Genomic DNA, 21,288 nt, shown 5'->3' with positions numbered 1-21,288 from the left:
AACAAATGAAATACATGAATAAAGTTTTCGACTACAAGGATGTAGTGGCCCAGCAGTATGGATTTCTTCTCATCATGATCACAAGGTTAGCAGTTTGAACACTTGTAGTGCCATGGTGTTGTGTAGGTATGCAATGTCTTGCTCAGCTTACCAATTTCACAGTGTATTCCTTCCCATCCTGGAGGACAGCTACATGTGTACCCATTGAACATCTCATTACATGTAGCCCCATTCAGACATGGATTGCTAGAACACTCGCTGAATTCTACATGAAGAGAAAATATCAATCAACAAATATATCAACAGATAGACAGGCACAGATATTCTGTACAAAATAGCCTAAGTGCACCAAGAATTGATCAATGAATGTTAATGGAGAAAATTTGATCATGATAACGCTTCTCGATTATGCTTTTAATGAATTAGTTCAAGCAAATCATTTTGCCTGGTAATCACTGATGAGCAAATAAGCTGATCTAATCATCACCTTATCACCTTTGCTGCTTTACATCACCCCGGGTGGACCGTTGCAATGGTGCGGCACTTGCTAGTGTAGCTTAAGCCTTGTTATTCATAGGCTTAAGTACAAGCTGATTTTGTTTGTTTGTAAGTTGGACTGCAACAAGGTGATTTTTTTCCAATTTTGTCATCTTCCAAGAGAGACCTACATCAGGAGTGCTTATCTTCAGGGTGAAATTAGACTCCGAAGATGACCGAGCTGGTGATCTACCAATTAACTACCCCAGCTAAAGGTGAAAATTGAGTTATCATCACTATCAACCTGCCATAATTGTTACATCACTAGCCTATTTGGCTTTTACGTTACTAACTATTATTCTGTTTTGATACTCCTTATTTGTGCCTGTATATCAATTTCACTATTGCCACCTTTGCCTGATTTGATCAGATTGCATCATAAATATAGTAAAATAATCTAGTATTATTTTTATTTATTCATACCACGTTCACAGTTAGGTCCTTCCCAGCCAACTGTACAGAGACACTGATAGCCGTTGACTTCATCAAAACAGGTGGCACCATTCTGACATGGGCTGCTGGCACACTCATTAATATCTGTAATGCAAAATATATATTGAGATTTAAATTTTTCTGAAATCCAAGATGGAGGAAATGTTAGTTGTACCATCATATCACATTAAATTCACCTGGTGTTTATATTATTAGCCCTCATGCATCAGGCCACTTTTTTCTCTTTATTGTGTATAATAGAAAGCAAACATTTTGCATGCCCAGTTTTTCCAGCAAAACAATTTTGGGAGCAGGACAGCAAGATAATGTTGCACCCTTGCTCCCTAGTCAAGTTCCCCAGTGTTGAATTGCTATGATTTCCTACCTGTTTCACAGTTGGTTCCGGTCCATCCATCAGCACACTCACACTCATACATATTGATGAGTTCTTTGCAAGTAGCACCATTCTGGCATGGATCACTGGCACATTCAATCAATTCTATGACGAAAAAAACAAACAGTTATTAATAAAATTCCATGTGTTATTTAATCAAACCAAAGAGTCATTAGACAATGATATTTGTTATTTTCAAACCGAAGTCACACAAATCAAACAGAGTTATATCTTAACAAAACTGTTAGGCAGGTAAAATTTACCGGGTACCTGCCCAGCCCTGGCTAGTAGCAATTTTGAAAATGTGGGGTCAGTAAGTAATGTTTGTAGTAGGGCCCCAATGATTAATATCCAGCCCTGTCATCAATACTATATGGTTTCATGACAATAAATTTGGTAATGGTAACACAGTCCTTTTTATATCTTTGCAATGTAAAATAGAGCCCCGTGAACTTCTGTTATTACAAATATCAAAGTAAAAGTCATACATGTGTATTCAAAATAAATTTACTATTTGCAAAAACAATTAACTTCTGCTTCATGTTAAAGCCTCATTATATTTACAAGTTTTATAGGATTCAAGTATTTTAAAACATGCAAATCAAGCTCATAAGATCAGCAAAGAGATTCATTTGGTAGGATTGTTGAGATCATAAACTGGTTAATTTTGTTAGCCAATCCCAAATTTATTACTCACAGATTTGAGCTTTCTCCATCTTGTCTGATGGCTTGATCATGGATGAACTGGTCCACTGCTTTCCCTGCTAAACATGGTTGCTAACCTGGAAGTGATATTGATTTTAGATCATGGATATGACCCACTGCTGAAATCAACATCACTTCTGGGTAATGAGGATGCGTCGTTAGCAAGCAAGTTTTGTGGGAAAAGCAGTGGATCAGTTCATCTGGGATCAAGCCATCAGACAAGATGGAGAAAGCTCAGTTCTGTGAGTAATAAATGTTGGATTTGGCTAAAAAAATTAACCAGTTTACAAGTTCATAAGAATGTCAAAATAATGTAACCTTGACATGCTGTTAATTAGAAAGTTAGTGGCAAGTGCAAAAGCTGCAATTGCAAGGTACAACCAAACTCAAAAGTCAGTTTATTTAGCAATAAGTCCATTCAATAGATTGTCAACCAGCCACATATCAATGAGATAGATAGTCCAACTTATAGAGTTTCCAATATCTTATTAAGTTAGTCGTTTAGAGAGTCAATCATTTAGAGAGTCAATCATTTATATTACCATCCTATCTTTAAATATGACTAGTCATGCAATAAGACTTCACCCAAAGAAATTAACAATAAGCAACATTAGTTGAAGACACAGTAAATCACACAAAGAAATACATAGAAGTAACCAGTCATAGTTGACATATACATCATGCACTAGTATAGAATCAAGTCTATAAATTAGTAATCAGTGTTCTAGAATCACACAAGAGCTTCTCCAAACATGTATTGCTTTACCCTCTTCACAGAAGACTCCAATCCATCCTGGGGCACAGGCACATGCCAAGCCTGCCAGGAAGTCTACACATGTACCTCCGTTCTTACAAGTATTCTCTCTGCAATCATTGACGTCTGGTACAGGGTTATAACAAAGTCATGCAAATACACAATACTCTCAATGTTTTTATAGATATTTTATTCATAATTGGTTTTACTCATACTTACGATCTGGATAGGAATTTCATTGCATATTGTGGTTCTACCAAAGAAATTTTCTAACAATAAATTATTACCAACTGTGTAGACTCTAAATTATGAAAAAATAGTTTTACATGCTAATGTTTATAAATAAGAGAATTTATGCTACAATTGATTAAAATGTTTATGTTGATATTTTAACCTAGAAGACAATGGTAAGGTTATTTGTTTTGGGCAAACTATATTCCGTAAAATATTGGCAATTCCCAATTAACAAAGAAAAAATGTTTCACTTAAAAATCTTGCTGAAGCAAATTGGGAAATTGCAAATTCTTGGCTAACCTGTATGCTTGCTATTCTCCTTTTTTCTCTTTCTCTCTCCCTCCCTCCCTTTGAGTTTAATTCACTGCCTTCCAAATAGAAAATATTACATAATAGCACAATGTAAAATCAACAAATTTCACATGTGATGTTCAACTCCTTATTTATAAGCTTGTATCTTACCTATATCACAGTTGATTCCACCCCAGCCAGTAATACACTGGCATACGTATCCAACGATCAGTTCTAGACATGATGCTCCATTCTGGCATGGGTTGCTGGCACACTCAAGGATTTCTAAGTCAAGAAAAGAAAAGATTGCAGATTGATAAAGACACCAATGAACAATAATAAAAACAAACAGATGACATATTCAACAAACTTTTGCTGATCACTAAAGATAATGGCTCTTTGTTAAAAATTAAAACTTCCTCAAAGAAATTGATTTAGTGACAGGCAACGATGCATCTTTTGGAACCCCATGAATAAGGTCATGTATGATACTTTGTCTGTAGAAATCTAAATCGAATCTAATCAAAATTACTAGTGGACATGGCTGGCATTCATCTGAAAGAAGCGATGACACTATCTCATCGGCTTTCTGTTCTATCATGTGAGAATGTTTCAGCTACACTTAGGAAAGAGTTCATTGACGAACTGCCAGTCCTCTTGAATGGTCTACCCTTCTCATCAGAGGCTCTCTTTGACAAAGCTTTTGCCAAATTGGTCAAAAGAAGGTCAGAGACAAGAATACTTTAGACTCTATACATCAGGGCATAATGACACAGTATAATCTCAAACAGTATAACCTCAACCAAACAGTACTATTCTTAGCAATGAAAGTTCATAGTTTTTAGTAAGTGGCATCAGCTTTTGATCAACAGCAAAATTAAGATAAAATTCAAACAAAAAACCAAGACAGAATTCTGAAAAACAAGTCCAATTATTATCTGCAAATGGAAATTGTAGTATAAAGAAAACCATCATGACAAGGGCAGATTGGCATCCAATCTTTATTTGGAGACTACTAATGTTGAGACAAGACATATAATATCAATTATTACATGGCTGACACATGAATCCTCCAAACCTTCAGTGAATGCAATTCACACAAATTGTAATAAAAATTATTAGTATTACTATACCCTTCAAAAGACAAGACGTTCTTGATGAATCAACTAACATAGCAATCAACTTATAACTTCTTAATCTAAGACCATGTGTGCTTGCGCGCACTCTGTGCAAAACTATACCATTTTATTTCATCACACACCTTATACATCACTATTCATTGAACAGTGATTCAACCTACCAAGTTCACAGTGCCTTCCTTGGTAGCCAGGAGCACACCGACATGCATATGTGTTAGTCAACTCAATACATGTAGCATCGTTTAGACAAGGATCACTGCTACACTCTAGAATATCTGATGTATAATAATATAAAGTACCATTAGAATTTCACAATTTACCACTTCAGTCAGAGTGTAGGTGACACTGCAAATGTGCAAGATACAAACACTCAAAATTTTTCCAGCCATGGGCCTTTTTGAAAAGATACAGGTACCACAATATTCCAGAAGTAAAGACACAGCACACAACGGTTGCCACAAAGTGTTCATTCTGCATTGAGCATAGGTTATCGTTTCCAGATTCAAGTTGAAGATTACATTTTTCAGCTTTATTTATCATCAAACCAAATCAAACCACTACACAGTCAATCATGATGCACAATGCATAACCACAACATAGCAGATAAATAGAACTACACCTTTCCAGCCTTTAGAATGAAGATAGTCTTACATAGTAGGGGCTGTGTAGAGCAGATAGACAGATGTGGCCTTTTTACTAAAAACTTTGTGAGTAGAAATATTAGCTTTAATTGTCATTGTAAAAATACATATTATTAAGGGATCTGGAATGAGCGTTTTGAGCGTTTCAACAGTATTTTTTGTGGGACATGAGATCACATCAGACATATCGAATTGCATTCTGAATACGAAGAATATCTTTCTGATATCAAATAATTTTTCCCAAAAGACCTACTTCTTTTTGGTATTTGGGGAAAAAAATCCATATCTTCAATACGAAAGGTCAAAATTTTCCATTGATCGTCGCCTTTTCATCCCACCTACATACACGTTAAGTATAAATCACCGGATTTATAAAGTTTACTTCGAGTACTGTTAAATATCAAAAATATCAATTTTTAATCATTTGCCATTAAATGTGTATTACATTGCGAATTTCAAAGAATCAAAATTATTTGATATCGGAAGGACATTCTTCGTATTCAGAATGCAATTCGATATGTCTGATGTGCTCTAATGTCCCACAATAAATACTGTCCAAACGTTCATACCCCTTATCTTAAGATGAAGCAGCAAACAATAATCAACACATCAAGCAAGTCAAAAGAATAGAGCAGATAATAAAAAGGAAGTAAATGGTACACCAGCTTTAACTCAGAAATAAGGAGGAAAAAATAAATTAATGCACAACAAAGTAAATAATTTTTTGAAAAGGTTACGCAAAATTGAAACCCAAAAACAGTGCTTTAATTATCAAAGCATGTCATGTTCGGAAGAAAACAATTTCATTTTTTTATGTTGTTAATCAAAAACACTTTCACTTGAGTTAGCTTCACATCACATTGTCAGTTTTACCCTCAGTACAGGTTGTTCCTTGCCATCCAGGAGTACACAGACATACATAACCATTGAATACATCCACGCATGCAGCACCATTAGCACAGGCTGAGGTACTACATTCATCAATTTCTGATGAAATGATATGATGGTGAATAAATGATAGGAGATGAATAAAGGTTGGAATATGAACAAATATATTTCAAGATGAAACAGGTTTTAGTAAATGGTTGTTATCTATTTAATCTGTTGGTCGTAAACTATACCATTACAGATTACAGAAGGGGTTTCTTATGAAATGGCACTTTACTAGTCATTGGCATAAATTATTTTTTCAAACCGAGGCATTGAAATCATGCATTTAGAGAACATTTGGCAAAAATCATCCAAGATGGCCGATATGGCACAAAATCAAAATTGCACTAAGTACAGGTGAACTTTTTTTTTCACAACCAAAAATTTCAATGTTATTGGGTTTAATATGACCAATTAGTAGGTGTATGCAAAGAAAATCAAGTGTCATTGAAGGTCATTGACTCATTCACAACAATAGAGGTTATCCACTTCACTCATCATGCTCATGTGTGACTTCTAACAAAAGTGCTGGTTCCGATACCTTATTCAATACAATTCAATGCATGACCTCGAAGTTACCTGCATGATTTTCGCGGGCTATTTGGAAACAGTTATGGTTGCACATTCAGGTACTTCTTTTGAAAGTTCTAAACAAGGTATAGCCAGCAGCAAGTTGTAGATGGTATAGGCCTAAATATAAGAAAACGTTTAGGGTTGAAATCAGGTGAACAATACATCGAATGAGCACGAAACTTCACATTTATGTTCAGAAAGGTGTCTTCTTAGCATGATTCGAAAGGAGTATGGAAATTCCAAAGGGAAGCTGGTGATTTAATTTGTAACTCGAGATCTACTTGTTCAATTTTTAACCTTTTACAGAGGGTATGATAGAGGTATTACTGGCAACTCTGCTTGCCAAATTACAGCTCAGTAGGCCACGTTGTTCACCTGATCTTATTGACATGAATATTTTGTGCCATTCTTGAGCAGTGCTGAACTCAGCCACTGGCAATTAAGCGCACTGCAAGATAGTTACAAAACATAATTGGCATTAACATCCCCAATTTTTACAGAAAAATTATGAAAAATAAAAGAATGAGCTCAATTTAGAAATGTCTGTGCAAGTGTCTATGGGAGTGTTCTAATCAAGTTGATGGTTCATTGGTCATCCCTAATAAGAGTTAGTATACCTGTATCACAGTTGTTCCCTTGCCAGCCCGGTGCACACCTACACTGGTAACCATTGATGAGTTCATCACAAGTAGCTCCATTCTGGCATGGATTACTGCTGCATTCAAGGATTTCTAAATATATATAATGTAATGAGTAGTTATGATATGGATTAAAACTATGTTAGATTATTACAATACATGAAGAAGTTTACTATGTCACTAGTCTGCATAGTTGTAAAATCTAATGCCCATAAATGTCCTTTTGGTGTGTGATTATTAACACTCTAGGTGTTGGCTGCAGAAGACAAGTTACAAATATGTTTAAAAATTTCAAAAATATCAGAATTGTAAACTTTCACTACCATATTTGGAGTCAGCAATGAAAAATGTATTAAAATGAGTAAAAACAAGCCTAGTATTGGTTCAGTGGTTCTTCAGATAGCTCTTAATAGTGTGAGAACAATTATCAGAACTTGGACTTTTTATTAAAAATTACTAGTGATTAAATGCTTGTACAATCACTACCAGCTTTCAGTCGTGACTAGCGAAGTAGCATCACTTTAGCTTTCAAGTTAGCTTGATTTGACTAGAACATGCTAGCGACTTTGATCAGATATCAAGCTATTGCTTTTCCCAAAAGTGATGTCACACAAAAACACTACGCTCCTTGTATTTGCCCAGTATGATAACCCGGCATAAGGGTGCATTTTGTAAGATGAAATTTAAGCATAATAATACTTTTCAGGCTAAAATGCAAGAAGTGATTTCCAATTGCTAGACATGATACGATTGATGAAGCATGTGGCAATTATGATGACAATAATGTTCAGGTTATGTCTCTCTTAACAACATTATTAGTAGATCTCTTCTCCTAATTTCTCAATAGTTTAAAATCATACCTCTTTGGCAGAAGTCTCCAGTCCACCCTGGTGCACACGTACATTCATATCCATTGACTAAGTCAGTACAGGTACCTCCATTCAGACACGGACTACTAGCACACTCATTGAGCTCTGTATTTGAAATCAATCAGAATAATGAAAATAGGGTATTGTTGAAGCTTATGCAGATCCATTGCAATTTGGTAAAGTCCTGTGGTTTCATGCATAATTGTTCAATGGCATGTACTTGACAATTTAAAAACAGTGTTGTGTGCCTCTGTAATTATGTAAAATAGACTATAATTGCATTGGAATATAATGATTGGAATAGTGAGCATTCTAGGTCTGTTTGAAGCACAATATGGAAGGAATGACCATCATGAACTGATAATATTTACATATGAGAATTGTTGAACTAGCTCCAATTAGTAATTTGTGCATTATATATTAGCAATTTTTTTAGGCTAGGGCAAACTGACATAATTATAATTTATTGAGGGAGTAAATATTTCTTGGGCTTGCTTAATTTATTTGCCGATTCTAGCATATACTGCGACTCACATGGTCTTATGTGCCCTACTGGGGTGAAGCATATAGGCGGTCTCATTTTATTATTTGCAAATTTTTCTGTGATTATGATATCAAACATGTTTATTTTTGCTAAAGGTTCCATTTTGATATATTACTTGTCTTCTATCCCTGTCCCAAGGTTCTAGATAGATAACATATTTCATTGACACTACTCACCAATTTCACAGTTAGTTCCTTCATATCCTGGAGGACACAGACATTGATATCCATTGACAAGGTCTTCACAGATGGCTCCATTCTGGCATGGGTTGCTGGAACATTCTTGAGTTTCTAAATAACCATAATAAGAACAATACAAACATATTAAGATAATAATAGATTGGCATAGAGTCGATTTTGGTTTTGTAGCCTGTGCAATGCTCCTCAGATACAAGTATTGTTTACATCATTTTTTTTTTATAGCAGATGGTTACTGTGGATTATGTATAGGATAATGGCCGCGGATTAGAACGTGAGTGGGTAAGAATGGCTGAGCGCGAGCGCGAAGCCATTCTTACCCACTCACGCTCTAATCCGCTGCCATTAACCGACTTAATACACACCTATGACGTCAGCGCTATTGTTTTACCGCTCCATTATTTTTCACTTAATGGAGTGTTATTGAAATAGGTTGCTCTTTACAAATTGATCAATTACTCATTGATGCCGGACAATACACTAATATAATGATCGTACTAAATTTTAGGTGCGAGTGCAAAAATAGTCCGACTCAGCTTTATGTAAAATTTCTATAGAAATACCCATCATATCACGATCCAGGTGTTTAGTTCAAATCATCCGTAACCACCTTCTTGAATTATAAAGATTTAAAATGTTTGTTACACAAATTGAATAAACGTAGATTAAGTAAAATCATTAAAGTGATTAGACCATCCATAGTTCTTTATGCCCACTTCTAATGTATTAACTGTTGAAGTAGTTGCGTTTATAGGTCTCTATTTTGCATAATAAGGAAAATTGGCAAAAGGTCATATAGCATGTATAGGCTCATATGAAATGGTCATTACAGTTGTCAACCTCAAGAAAACTACACCTATCGCTATACCTGAGCAATGATACTCTTCTCTGTGAATCGAGTTTACGATTTTGGAACAACCATGCAATTATGGACACTATTGTTTATCTTGGATAATTTTGTGGTGGAATCATTCCGAGGATATATATCGTTGATTCGCAGCAGAAGGACCAAAATCAGGTACTAAAAGGTACGAAAATTTTAAATGTACTACAACACATTTTACCTAGGCCTATTATTGTCCTTGAACTTTGTCGGCAAAAACAAAACAAACTTCGCCGCCTTCGACGAAATAAAAGCCACCTCAACTTCCAGTCCCCCTTCCGAAATCAAATGGAGCGTCCCTAACATTGTAATATTTATTTACCGTAAAATGGGGGTAACTTCGGTAAGCGGGGTAACTTTGGTCGTTCAAATATATTTTTTAAATGGTCATATTTCCGTACAGCAATATTGTTTTTAGTCATATTTGGTCTCAATTTGTTAAGAAATATATTTGGAAGAAGTCGCTCATGTCCAATTTCTTTGAAAGTTACGAAAATATTGGCATTTTTGTTTTTAAAATTAGCATTTTTTTACATTTTTTTCAGACAAAATAAAAATCGATATTTGTGAGCAAGGATGCGTGCTTGCTTAATTTTGCATGGGGACAAATGTCACAAAAAACAAAACCTTGCCCATATACAGCGAAGATCAATTTTTTTCATTTTCTTTTCTTCATGGAATGTATAATACTCTGACCAAAGTTGCCCCAAATGCGGGGTAACTTTGGTCAGGCTATTTTCAACCCTAGGGCACCCTTTCAAAATTATTCAAAAATCTTTTTCAACTTCAAGGTGTAGAAGGAACCCTAACGTCATAAAAAGAGATAATTAGAAATATATTTGGTTTTGTTTGGAAGCAGTGGTTTAAAAACTCTGAAAAGTGCCCAAAGTTACCCGTTTTACGGTATCGGATAGGCCTACTGATCGATGTAAGTAAATATTCAAGCATGCCAAAATACCATCAGATAAAACATCAGGTATACTAATGACAAATAAAAATTATACAGAAAATAGACCTACTGTGGCTTTTATCATTATTAAACATGCCCGAAGAGAACGATTTGAAAATAAACAGATTCATAGGCCTAAATACATTGATACAGAATGTGTATTATTATGTATATGTAGCAATGTTGCCCAAAATATGACAAATTATATGTAGGGCCTAAGCCACTGAAAACGATAAAAATATAAAGAAGGAAAAAAAAATGTTATAAAAACAGTAAGCGTAGAAAGAAAGGTCCAAATAAATAAAAGTAAAGGCCTACTAAGTAAAGCCTAAGTGAGGGTAAAACACATCTTGCATAATAAGTACAACGCACTTAGCCAACAATTTAACCTGCCCGTTTTGATCTTGACTTACTTTTCACAGATTGCATTGTAAGGGCTCGGATAGCTTAACGTTTTTACGTATTTTGTTTGTGGCACCTAAGAGCAAATCAGACACATCCTTCTGATATCAAATAATTTAGATTTTTATTAAATTAGCGATACAATACACATTTTAAGGCAAATTATTAAAATTGATATTTTTGAAATTTAACAGTCCTCAAAGTAAATTGTATAAATCTAACGATATGCAGTAAATAGTAGGAAGTTGGGTTGAACAGCCGTCAATCATATGAAAATTGTGACCTTCATTATTAAAGATATAGATTTTTTCCTCAAAACACTAAAAATGTAGGTCTTTTTGGAAACAAATGTTTAAGTTCTATATGAAAGGTCAAATTTTCAATTGAGTCGGCTTTTCATCCCAGCTACATAGGCCTATAGTTTAATTACATATCATTAGATTTATAAAGTTTACTTCGAGGCTGTTAAATTTGGAAAAATATAAAAATAAGAAATTTTAATAATTTGTATTATATCGCGTATTTCACAAAATCAAAATTATTATTATTATTAGATATAGGGACAATCCTCGTATTCAGCATGCAATTCGATATGTCTGATGTGCTCTCAGGTCCCATGACAATACTGTGCAAATGTTGCTATCCGCTTCCTCAATTTATTGTATTAAAGAAAATCATTTTCTTCTTGTTTTTCGTATCATTGTTTTGCATGAATGAAGTGATGATAACAATACCGCACTTTTCGCAAATACTTGCTTTTCAAAAGTGCAATTGATATTAACACTACATTCGTAAATGCCAGTACTTTTTCCCTGAAAAGTATTTGCTTTTCAGAGAAAAGAGAAAGGCATTTGAATGGCGTGTGTTATTAGTGATCATCGCTCCATTCGTGGAAAATAATGGAGCGGTAAAACAATAGCGCGACGTCATAGGTGTGTATTAAATCAGAATAAGGATAGGTGCTAGACTCTGGTGCATGCTTGTGTGTACATGCACATGCAGTGCTGCCAGTTTGCTCTTGTGAAAATTGAGCAAGCTTTGATTCATAGGTCCGTATGCACAAAACAAGTTAGACCAGGTCTAACTTTAGACCTGGTCTGGCTATGGAGATTAGTCATGGAGAAGGAACTTTTTGGTGTTTACATATCTTATTTTATAATATTGTAAAGGGGAAATACATGTAGCTTAATATTAGATGGCTGCAGTTTAACTTTTTGACTTTGCTAGAAGTAAAGGAGGAAAAGAAAAGAGGAAAAGAATCCCTCCCTAATTCTAACCTCTGTGGTTAGATAAGGTCTAACATTAGACCTGGTCTAACTTTGTGCATATGGACCATATGGTCTACATTGTAGGATCTCTAAAGATGCACTTCTTAAGTTATGGATTGTCTTGGGTCAACAACAGGCTATTCCAGTTGAAATCCATACACCCCATATGGGAGACCTAACCTTAATCTTCCGCACAGGGAGTGTGAATTTCAAATGGGATTACCTGAATGGGGGACTCCGTTTGAGGTCTACACTTCCTATGCAGGAGATTAAGGTAATGTCTTCCATAAAGGGTGTATGGATTTCAAACAGAACAGCCTAATCTGTAAAGTGTGCAGTGGCTGTCTGGCACCTGAGTTTATCATTGCACATTATAAAATCACCAAGTCATTTTTAGAATTTCACCATACCTATTTCACAGAAAGTTCCTTCATATCCTGATGGGCAGATGCACTGGTATCCATTTAATTGCTCCGTACAAGTAGCTCCGTTCTGGCATGGGTCACTTAGACATTCTAGAATTTCTGCATTGTAAAGTTTATTACATTGTGATGTTAGTTAAATCCACATAGAGCAAATGTAACATACTTAAATAGGTGTAAAGTAAGTCAAATTCCCAGTATAACATTTAACAAAACATACAAAAATCTATGAAACTAACATTTTAACTCAAAGCAAAGTGAATTTTTGAGAAAAGAAGTAACATTTCCCCACACCACAACATTGATATTAAACAAGATAAATTGGTTAACATTGAATTAGATTGTCAAGAACATCAAATACATAACAAGGTACAAGTTGTTTTTAATTTTAAAGATCAACAATCCAAAAAAAGGAAAGGTAAACCTGAATGATCAAGATCAAATTTAATAATTCTTTACATTAAATTAACCAGATGAAAAGAAAAGAGATTAACATTGGTAATTATGCAACAATGTTTTAGTCAAGAAGAGGTCAGTGTATGAAGTAATATTAGATTTATAGCACAGTTACAAACATGGAAAAATACAAACACACTAAATACTTAACAAAGTTGTAGGCCAGCGAATGAAGTAATATTAGATTTATAGCAGAAAAACACAGAAAAAACCAACAACAGTCACTTCAAGCACACTCAATATTAAAGTTTCTCAAAATGAAACATTTGTTAATATTCATGAAGCAAAACACAAATTGAAATAGCATTGTTATTAACTTGTTCAGTAGCGTAGCCAGCAGGGGAAGAGTGCCCCGACAATAAATGAAAGAGAAAAGTGCCCTTCTGACAAAAAATGAAAGAGATAATGGAGAAGATAAAGGAAAAGAAAATGGGAAATGAGCATGTTTTCCACCAAAATTCACCCTGATCATTTGCCAAAATAGTGAAATACAGATTTTTTTGCATGCTATACATGCACATTGTACCAACACCGCCCTTATTCACTCCAATCATGGGCCAAAATAGTATAAAATACAACATGTTTGTGTGCTACATGCACACATTGTCCCAATAAAAACTATATAATAACAAGTTTTTTTAAGCTCGATGACTTCATATGTCCAATCTCTCTAAAAAACTTTATTTGTACGTATCCCACCAAAAATACCAGGTCAAAATGATGCACCTGAGATTTTTTATTCATCAGTCTTTTCCCCTTATTATTCCCCCCTTCCAAAACAAAAGCTGACTATGCCCCTGAACTTGTTAAAGGAGGATGGTCCAATTGTGCTGATTCAACCTTGGCTGAGTGGCCTTTGGCTGAGTGACCTTTGCTCCCACTCCCTAGTTATGCACTTTATGCCGTTCAATTTTAGATTACAAAATACAAACAATATATCATTTCACTGTTACTTTTCACAGGGGACAATGAGATGAATAGGGGCTTTTCACTGATATAAAAGAAAAATGGGGGGGATGAGGTTATGACTGGACTATCCTCCTTTAATTTCTGAATAGGAAACACTGTAAAAGTTATAGAACCATAAAGAAAATTCTGCTCAAATTAGAAATTTATGTAAATAACAAAAAAATTGAGCTTCTATAGTAATGATTTCAGCAAAGATAATAGGATCACTTAGATAGCTTTAAAATAGATAGCATACGCGATACATCAAAAACAAACTGACATTATTGTAAAATCACAGTAACAATAGTGCAGAAGCAAATACAGTGCAAATTGCAACACTGACAGAGCTAAGGTTTAAAACCACCACATGCAAGCAAACACACAAATTGGTATACCCTCTTCGCAGAATCCGCCTCTCCATCCAGGGGGACAAAGACAAGCTAAACCTCCTATTAGATCTAAGCATGTAGCTCCATTGCGACATAAATTTGGCTCGCATTCATTGACGTCTGGTGATATAAAGGTGTTTATTATAAGGATTACTCAGAGGACAGGAAAGTAAGAAAGTTTGCTACCATAGTAATTACAAATAAAAACAAATCGCATCTATACTGCCTTTGCATACTAAGACAAATATAAGGTACATCAACATCATAGCATGCATAATATTAGGTGCAATAGTATAATAATACAAATACTGCTTTACTGCAACGTGTAGAACTGAGTGATGAAGCCACCATTTTCTCTCCCAATATATACATTTCTTAAATTATAAGATGCCTGCTATTATAAAATGATCTTCATTTGAGTCTTTGCATACATTAAAATGATTCTATTAGTTTGTGAATAACAAAAATTGAAATATCGAAATCTTTGGATTTGGAGGGAAATATTGGATCAGCATGCATCTTGAAAATTGACTATTCATGACACTCCTCATGTGGCTTGATCCCATTATGTCTCACCAATGCTGTATATATGAGAATCCATATAAGAGCAAGTGAGTAAGCAAGCAAGCAAGCAAGCAAGCAAGCAAGCAAGCAAGCAAGCAAGCAATATGAACGAAACATTTAGGCCTACTTGAAAAGTAGTAACAGAAGACTCACCTATTTCGCAGTTGTTACCGGCATAACCATATGCACATGTACATTTATATCCATTGACTACGTCAGTACAGGTAGCTCCATTCAAACATGGGTTACTAGCACATTCATTAATTTCTGAAAGAAAAATGTTGTCAAATGTTGTGTTAAATTTAAATCGATATTGTTCATTGACCTTGACCTTGACTAGGACCAATATACTGGCACAGTATTTGACCTAATTAGCACACTTGTGTTAATTGAATATATGAATACAAAACCCACCCAAGTCCATATGTTGGCCAGATTGAGTTAAGCATGGGAAATTGTTGCTATACATAGGCCTGTCATATGTATGAAAGAACAACTCAAATTCATCATATGTGTCTATTGAGCATGTGAGAAGTAGCATGTATGAAAGAATCACCCAATTCCGTGATTTGAGTCTTGAAACACATTGATTGAAATCCAGTATGTATAAAAGTCCACTTGTAACACATTCATTGCTGGAGAGTGACTTTTGAAAAAAATGGGTTTAATAAAGGAACGTGTGTGGTTTATATTACATGGCAGAATGCTTATCAACATTATACATACCTGTGTGCTTTATTTTGTATTATCTTACTAGTGGTAATCTCATTCCAACGTTATTGTCTTTGTATATGATTAAAAAAACCACCCAAGTCGTAAATTTAAAATGAACTCTACAAAGTCCCTGAAATGCTAATCGTCATACTTTATACAGTTTAATCCACTCATTTGCACGTAAAACTTATCATATTGACCAGGTAAATCTAACTTAAGGAATTAAAATGATACACATGTTTTTCTCTCAAAATCACTTCCCATGGACTTGGGTGGGTTTTGTATTCATGTATTCAATTGATTAATACCCAAATTCAAATTTTTCCATTTTAATTCACATGCATATTGATCTAAATAGGATTGCAAGAAAATAATCTGGGATTGATTCAGATTTGATTTAGAATTAAGCTTGCCATATGTTTTACCACTGTTTTATGGGAGATTCTCACAAAGTGTTCCATTCCATGATTTTAATTACTGCCCAGCCCTCTAACTCTTGGGTACTATAATAGGTCAAACACTGTACACTTTTGATCAGAGTAATATCAACCTGGTTTGCTCTCAATTTAGTTTGGAAAGATAAAAAATAAGTACCATGAAGTAATTTCCTGCACACAAAGAGTGAACAGCAAATCAAGAACTACCTGCATTCACACAGTTGTGAAGAACAATTGGTAGTCATTTTCAGAGAGGAAAATCAAACAGCACTGTGTATCCGGTGTTAGTTAAAAGCACCTTTGCTTCATATTTACAAAAATGGAAATATATTAATGTAAAGTCACATTCAAGAATATGCTTATTCAACCACAGATGTCACGGATAGAAACTTGTAAACTAAGTTTCTTTTCCAAAATGAAAGGCAGTGCTTAAATACATACATAAATATATTTTGGATTTAATTTCGCTGCCACAGGTGAATCATCAGAATCAGATCACATCAATTAGGCCCATTGAAGCCGATTCCAGCACAAACCTATCCGCATTATAACATCCACCAATTATCTGTGCAGCTCCCCAAATTCCATTGGGTGAAGGAAGTTTTTGATAACCAAACTAATCACCGATTTTGAAAGCAGGAGGAAACCACAGAGGGAGCCGCCTCGCCAACTAGCTTCAAAGTTATTTAGTCCTTTCATACACAGGTTGTGAATCACGTTTTTGTATTTGAGTAGTATCAAGTAGTCCAAAATTTCCTAAATCAACCACAAATGTCACCAAAATAAAAATTGTCAGTTTCATTTTAATAAAAATAGATATTTTAATGACTTTCATATTGCATGTATGGGGGTGGTCAATTAAGTTTTATTTTTTCATATAAGTCAAATAAATATTTTGAGATGTTTGTTTTCTAACATTCAGAAGAAAAAATATAAGAGCTAAAATGAAAGTGTGTTGAGAAAATAAGTGTGCACAAAGATCACACACCCAAAAATAAACGAAGTATTAAAAAACAATAGGGAATTGTTTTTGTGCATTCACAACAATCAATATATACCATCTCCACATAAAGCTCCAGTATATCCAGGGGGACATTGACAAGCCAGCCCTCCTATTAGGTCTATACATGTAGCTCCATTACGGCATACATTCTCAACTTCACATTCATTTATTTCTAATGATAGAAACAAAAATGGTTGCAAAAAGTATGACTCAATCTTGAAAATGTAATCAGTTTCATATGCAGACAAAGAGAAATAAATTAAAGATATTTGGATACCAAATTTGATATTACAATAGACAAGACAAAATCTTAAGGTATAAAATATTAGAGTAAGGAGTCACATCAAGCAATCCAGAATTCTCTTAATCAACCACAAATGTTACTAGGATATAAATTATTACGTTTGTTTTTAAAAGCTCTGAAGAAAAAGTCTAAGAACTTAAATGAAAGTTTGCACAAAGATTGATCCTAAAATAAAGTGTGTGTTCAAAAATGAAAATGAATTTATTAAATGCATTCACAACAATCAATATATACCATCTCCACAGAATGCTCCAGTATATCCAGGGGGACATTGACAAGCCAAACCTCCTACTAGGTCTATACATGTAGCTCCATTACGGCATAAATTATCAACCTCGCATTCATTTATGTCTGACAGAAACAAAAATGGTTGCAAAAAGTATGACTCAATCTTGAAAATGTAATCAGTTTTATATGCAGTCAAAGAAAGATAAATAAAGATATTTGGATACCAAATTTGATATTACAATAGGCAAAAGCTTAAGGTACAAAATATTAGGGCAAAAAGTTGCATCAAGCATCTAGAATTCCCTAATCAACCACAAATACTACCAGGATATAAATTATTACTTTCATTTTAAAGATAGAAACATATTACAGCCTTCATATATGATAGTTGGTAAATTAAGTATTTGTTTATATACACACCAAATATATATTTTGAAATGTTTGTTTTTAAAAGCACAGAAGAAAAAGTCCAAGAAGTTAACTGAAAGTTTGCACAAAGATTGATCCTGAAATAATGTGGGTGTTCAAAAAGGAAAAGGAAGTTGTTAAGTGCATTCACAACAATCAATATATACCATCTCCACAAAATGCTCCAGTATATCCAGGGGGACATTGACAAGCTAAACCTCCTACTAGGTCTATACATGTAGCTCCATTACGGCATAAATTCTCAACCTCACATTCATTTATGTCTGATGACAGAAACAAAAATGGTTGCAAAAGATATTACTCAATATTGAAAATGTAATTAGTTTCATATACAGTGAAAGAGTGATAAAATAAAGCAATCATAGATATTTTAGATACCAAATTTGATATTTAAATTGAAAAAATATTAAGAGCAACATCAAGCATTCCAGAATTCCCTTAATCAACTGCAAATGTTACCAAGATAAAAATTATTGCTTTCATTTTAACAATAGAAGTATATTACAGGACTTTCAAATGGGCTGGTTGGTAAATAAGTTTTTGTTTATATAGAAACCAAACACATATTTTCAGAAGAAAAGTCTAAGAACTTAAATGCAAGTGTGCAAAAAGATCACACACACCCTGTATGAACCGGGTGTTCAAAAAGGACAGGGAACTGATAAAGTGCATTCACAACAATCAATATAATACCGTCTCCACAGAATGCTCCAGTATATCCAGGGGGACATTGACAAGCCAGACCTCCTACTAGGTCTATACATGTAGCTCCATTTTGGCATAAATTCTCAACCTCACATTCATTTATGTCTGATGACAGAAATAAAAATGGTTGCAAAAGATATTACTCAATCTTGAAAATGTAATCAGTTTCATATGCAGTCAAAGAGTGATAAAATAAAGCAATCATAGATATTTTAGATTAAATTTGATATTTAAATTTTTAAAAAAATCTTAAGGTAAAAAAATATTTAATTCACATCAAACATTCCAGAATTCCCTTAATCAACCACAATTGTTAACAAGAGAGAAATTATTGCTTTCATCTTAAAGACAGAAGTGTATGAAAGGACTTTCATATGGGCCGGTTGGTAAATTTAATTTTTGTTTATATACAAACCAAATACATATTTTGAGATGTTTGTTTTAAAAGGCTCAGAAGAAAAAGTCTAAGAACTTAAATGAAAGTGTGCAAAAAGATCACACACATCCTTTATGTACTGAGTGTTCAGAAAGGACAGGGAATTGGTTAAGTGCTTTCACAACAATCAATATATACCGTCTCCACATAATGCTCCAGTATATCCAGGGGGACATTGACAAGCCAGCCCTCCTACTAGGTCTATACACGTAGCTCCATTACGGCATAAATTCTCAACCTCACATTCATTTATGTCTGATGACAGTAATAAAAATGGTTGCAAAAAGTATGACTCAATCTTGAAAATGTAATCAGTTTTATATGCAGTCAAAGAAAGTAAAAAAAAAAAAAGAAGTTATTTGGATACCAAATTTGATATTACAATAGACAAAAGCTTCAGGTACAAAATATTAGGGCAAAGAGTTGCATCAAGCATTCTAGAATTCCCTAATCAACCACAAATACTACCAGGATATAAATTATTACTTTCATTTTAAAGATAGAAACATATTACAGCCTTCATATATGACGGTTGGTAAATTAAGTATTTGTTTATATACACACCAAATATATATTTTGAAATGTTTGTTTTTAAAAGCACAGCAGAAAAAGTCCAAGAAGTTAACTGAAAGTTTGCACAAAGATTGATCCTGAAATAATGTGGGTGTTCAAAAACCAAAAGGAAGTAAGTGCAGTCACAGCAATCAATATATACCGTCTCCACATAATGCTCCAGTATATCCAGGGGGACATTGACAAGCTAAACCTCCTACTAGGTCTATACATGTAGCTCCATTATGGCATAAATTATCAACCTCACAATCATTTATGTCTGGCAGAAACATAAATGGTTGCATAAGATATTACTCAATATTGAAAATGTAATCAGTTTCATATGCAGTCAAAGAGTGATAAAATAAAGCAATCATAGATATTTTAAATACCAAATTTGATATTTCAATTCAAAAAATATTAAGAGCAACATCAAGCATTCCAGAATTCCCTTAATCAACTGCAAATGTTACCAAGATAAAATTATTGCTTTCATTTTAACAATAGAAGTATATTACAGGACTTTCAAATGAGCTGGTTGGTAAATAAGTTTTTGTTTATATAGAAACCAAACACATATTTTCAGAAGAAAAGTCTAAGAACTTAAATGCAAGTGTACAAAAAGATCACACACCCTCTATATAAACTGGGTGTTCAGAAAGGACATGGAATTGTTTAAGTACATTCACAACAATCAGTATATACCATCTCCACAAAATGCTCCAGTATATCCAGGGGGACATTGACAAGCTAAACCTCCTACTAGGTCTATACATGTAGCTCCATTACAGCATAAATTCTCAACCTCACATTCATTTATGTCTGATGACAGAAATAAAAATGGTTGCAAAAGTATGACTCAATCTTGAAAATGTAATCCGTTTCATATGCAGTCAAAGAGTGATAAAATAAAGCAATCATAAATATTTTAGATTAAATTTGATATTTCAATTGAAAAAATATTAAGAGTCACATCAAGCATTCCAGAATTCCCTTATTACAGGACTTTCAAATGGGCTGGTTGGTAAATAAGGTTTTGTTTATATAGAAATCAAACACATATTTTCAGAAGAAAGGTCTAAGAACTTAAATGCAAGTGTGCAAAAAGATCACACACACCCTGTATGAACTGGGTGTTCAAAAAGGACAGGGAACTGATAAAGTGCATTCACAACAATCAATATATACCGTCTCCACAGAATGCTCCAGTATATCCAGGGGGACATTGACAAGCCAGCCCTCCTACTAGGTCTATACATGTAGCTCCATTTTGGCATAAATTCTCAACCTCACATTCATTTATGTCTGATGACAGAAATAA

At 34.1% G+C, this 21,288-nt stretch overlaps 1 protein-coding gene across 1 annotated transcript in view; it reads right to left on the bottom strand.

Annotated features, from left to right (window-relative positions):
- Window positions 1–21,288, bottom strand: part of LOC140159016 (uncharacterized) — a 171,560-nt gene that overhangs the window by 85,475 nt on the left and 64,797 nt on the right. Inside the window, 19 exon segments of the mRNA XM_072182334.1 lie at window positions 152–265; window positions 961–1,074; window positions 1,355–1,468; window positions 3,519–3,632; window positions 4,648–4,761; window positions 7,248–7,361; window positions 8,129–8,242; window positions 8,858–8,971; window positions 12,791–12,904; window positions 14,602–14,715; window positions 15,313–15,426; window positions 17,369–17,485; window positions 17,852–17,968; window positions 18,421–18,537; window positions 18,968–19,084; window positions 19,554–19,670; window positions 20,131–20,247; window positions 20,673–20,789; window positions 21,156–21,272. Of these exon segments, the coding sequence (XP_072038435.1) occupies window positions 152–265; window positions 961–1,074; window positions 1,355–1,468; window positions 3,519–3,632; window positions 4,648–4,761; window positions 7,248–7,361; window positions 8,129–8,242; window positions 8,858–8,971; window positions 12,791–12,904; window positions 14,602–14,715; window positions 15,313–15,426; window positions 17,369–17,485; window positions 17,852–17,968; window positions 18,421–18,537; window positions 18,968–19,084; window positions 19,554–19,670; window positions 20,131–20,247; window positions 20,673–20,789; window positions 21,156–21,272 (2,190 nt within the window).

This window comes from Amphiura filiformis, chromosome 1, assembly GCF_039555335.1.
Source record: "Amphiura filiformis chromosome 1, Afil_fr2py, whole genome shotgun sequence".
Lineage (NCBI taxonomy): Eukaryota > Metazoa > Echinodermata > Ophiuroidea > Amphilepidida > Amphiuridae > Amphiura > Amphiura filiformis.
Note: the sequence above shows the minus strand (reverse complement) of the source record. Positions and strands in the feature narration are given on the sequence as shown.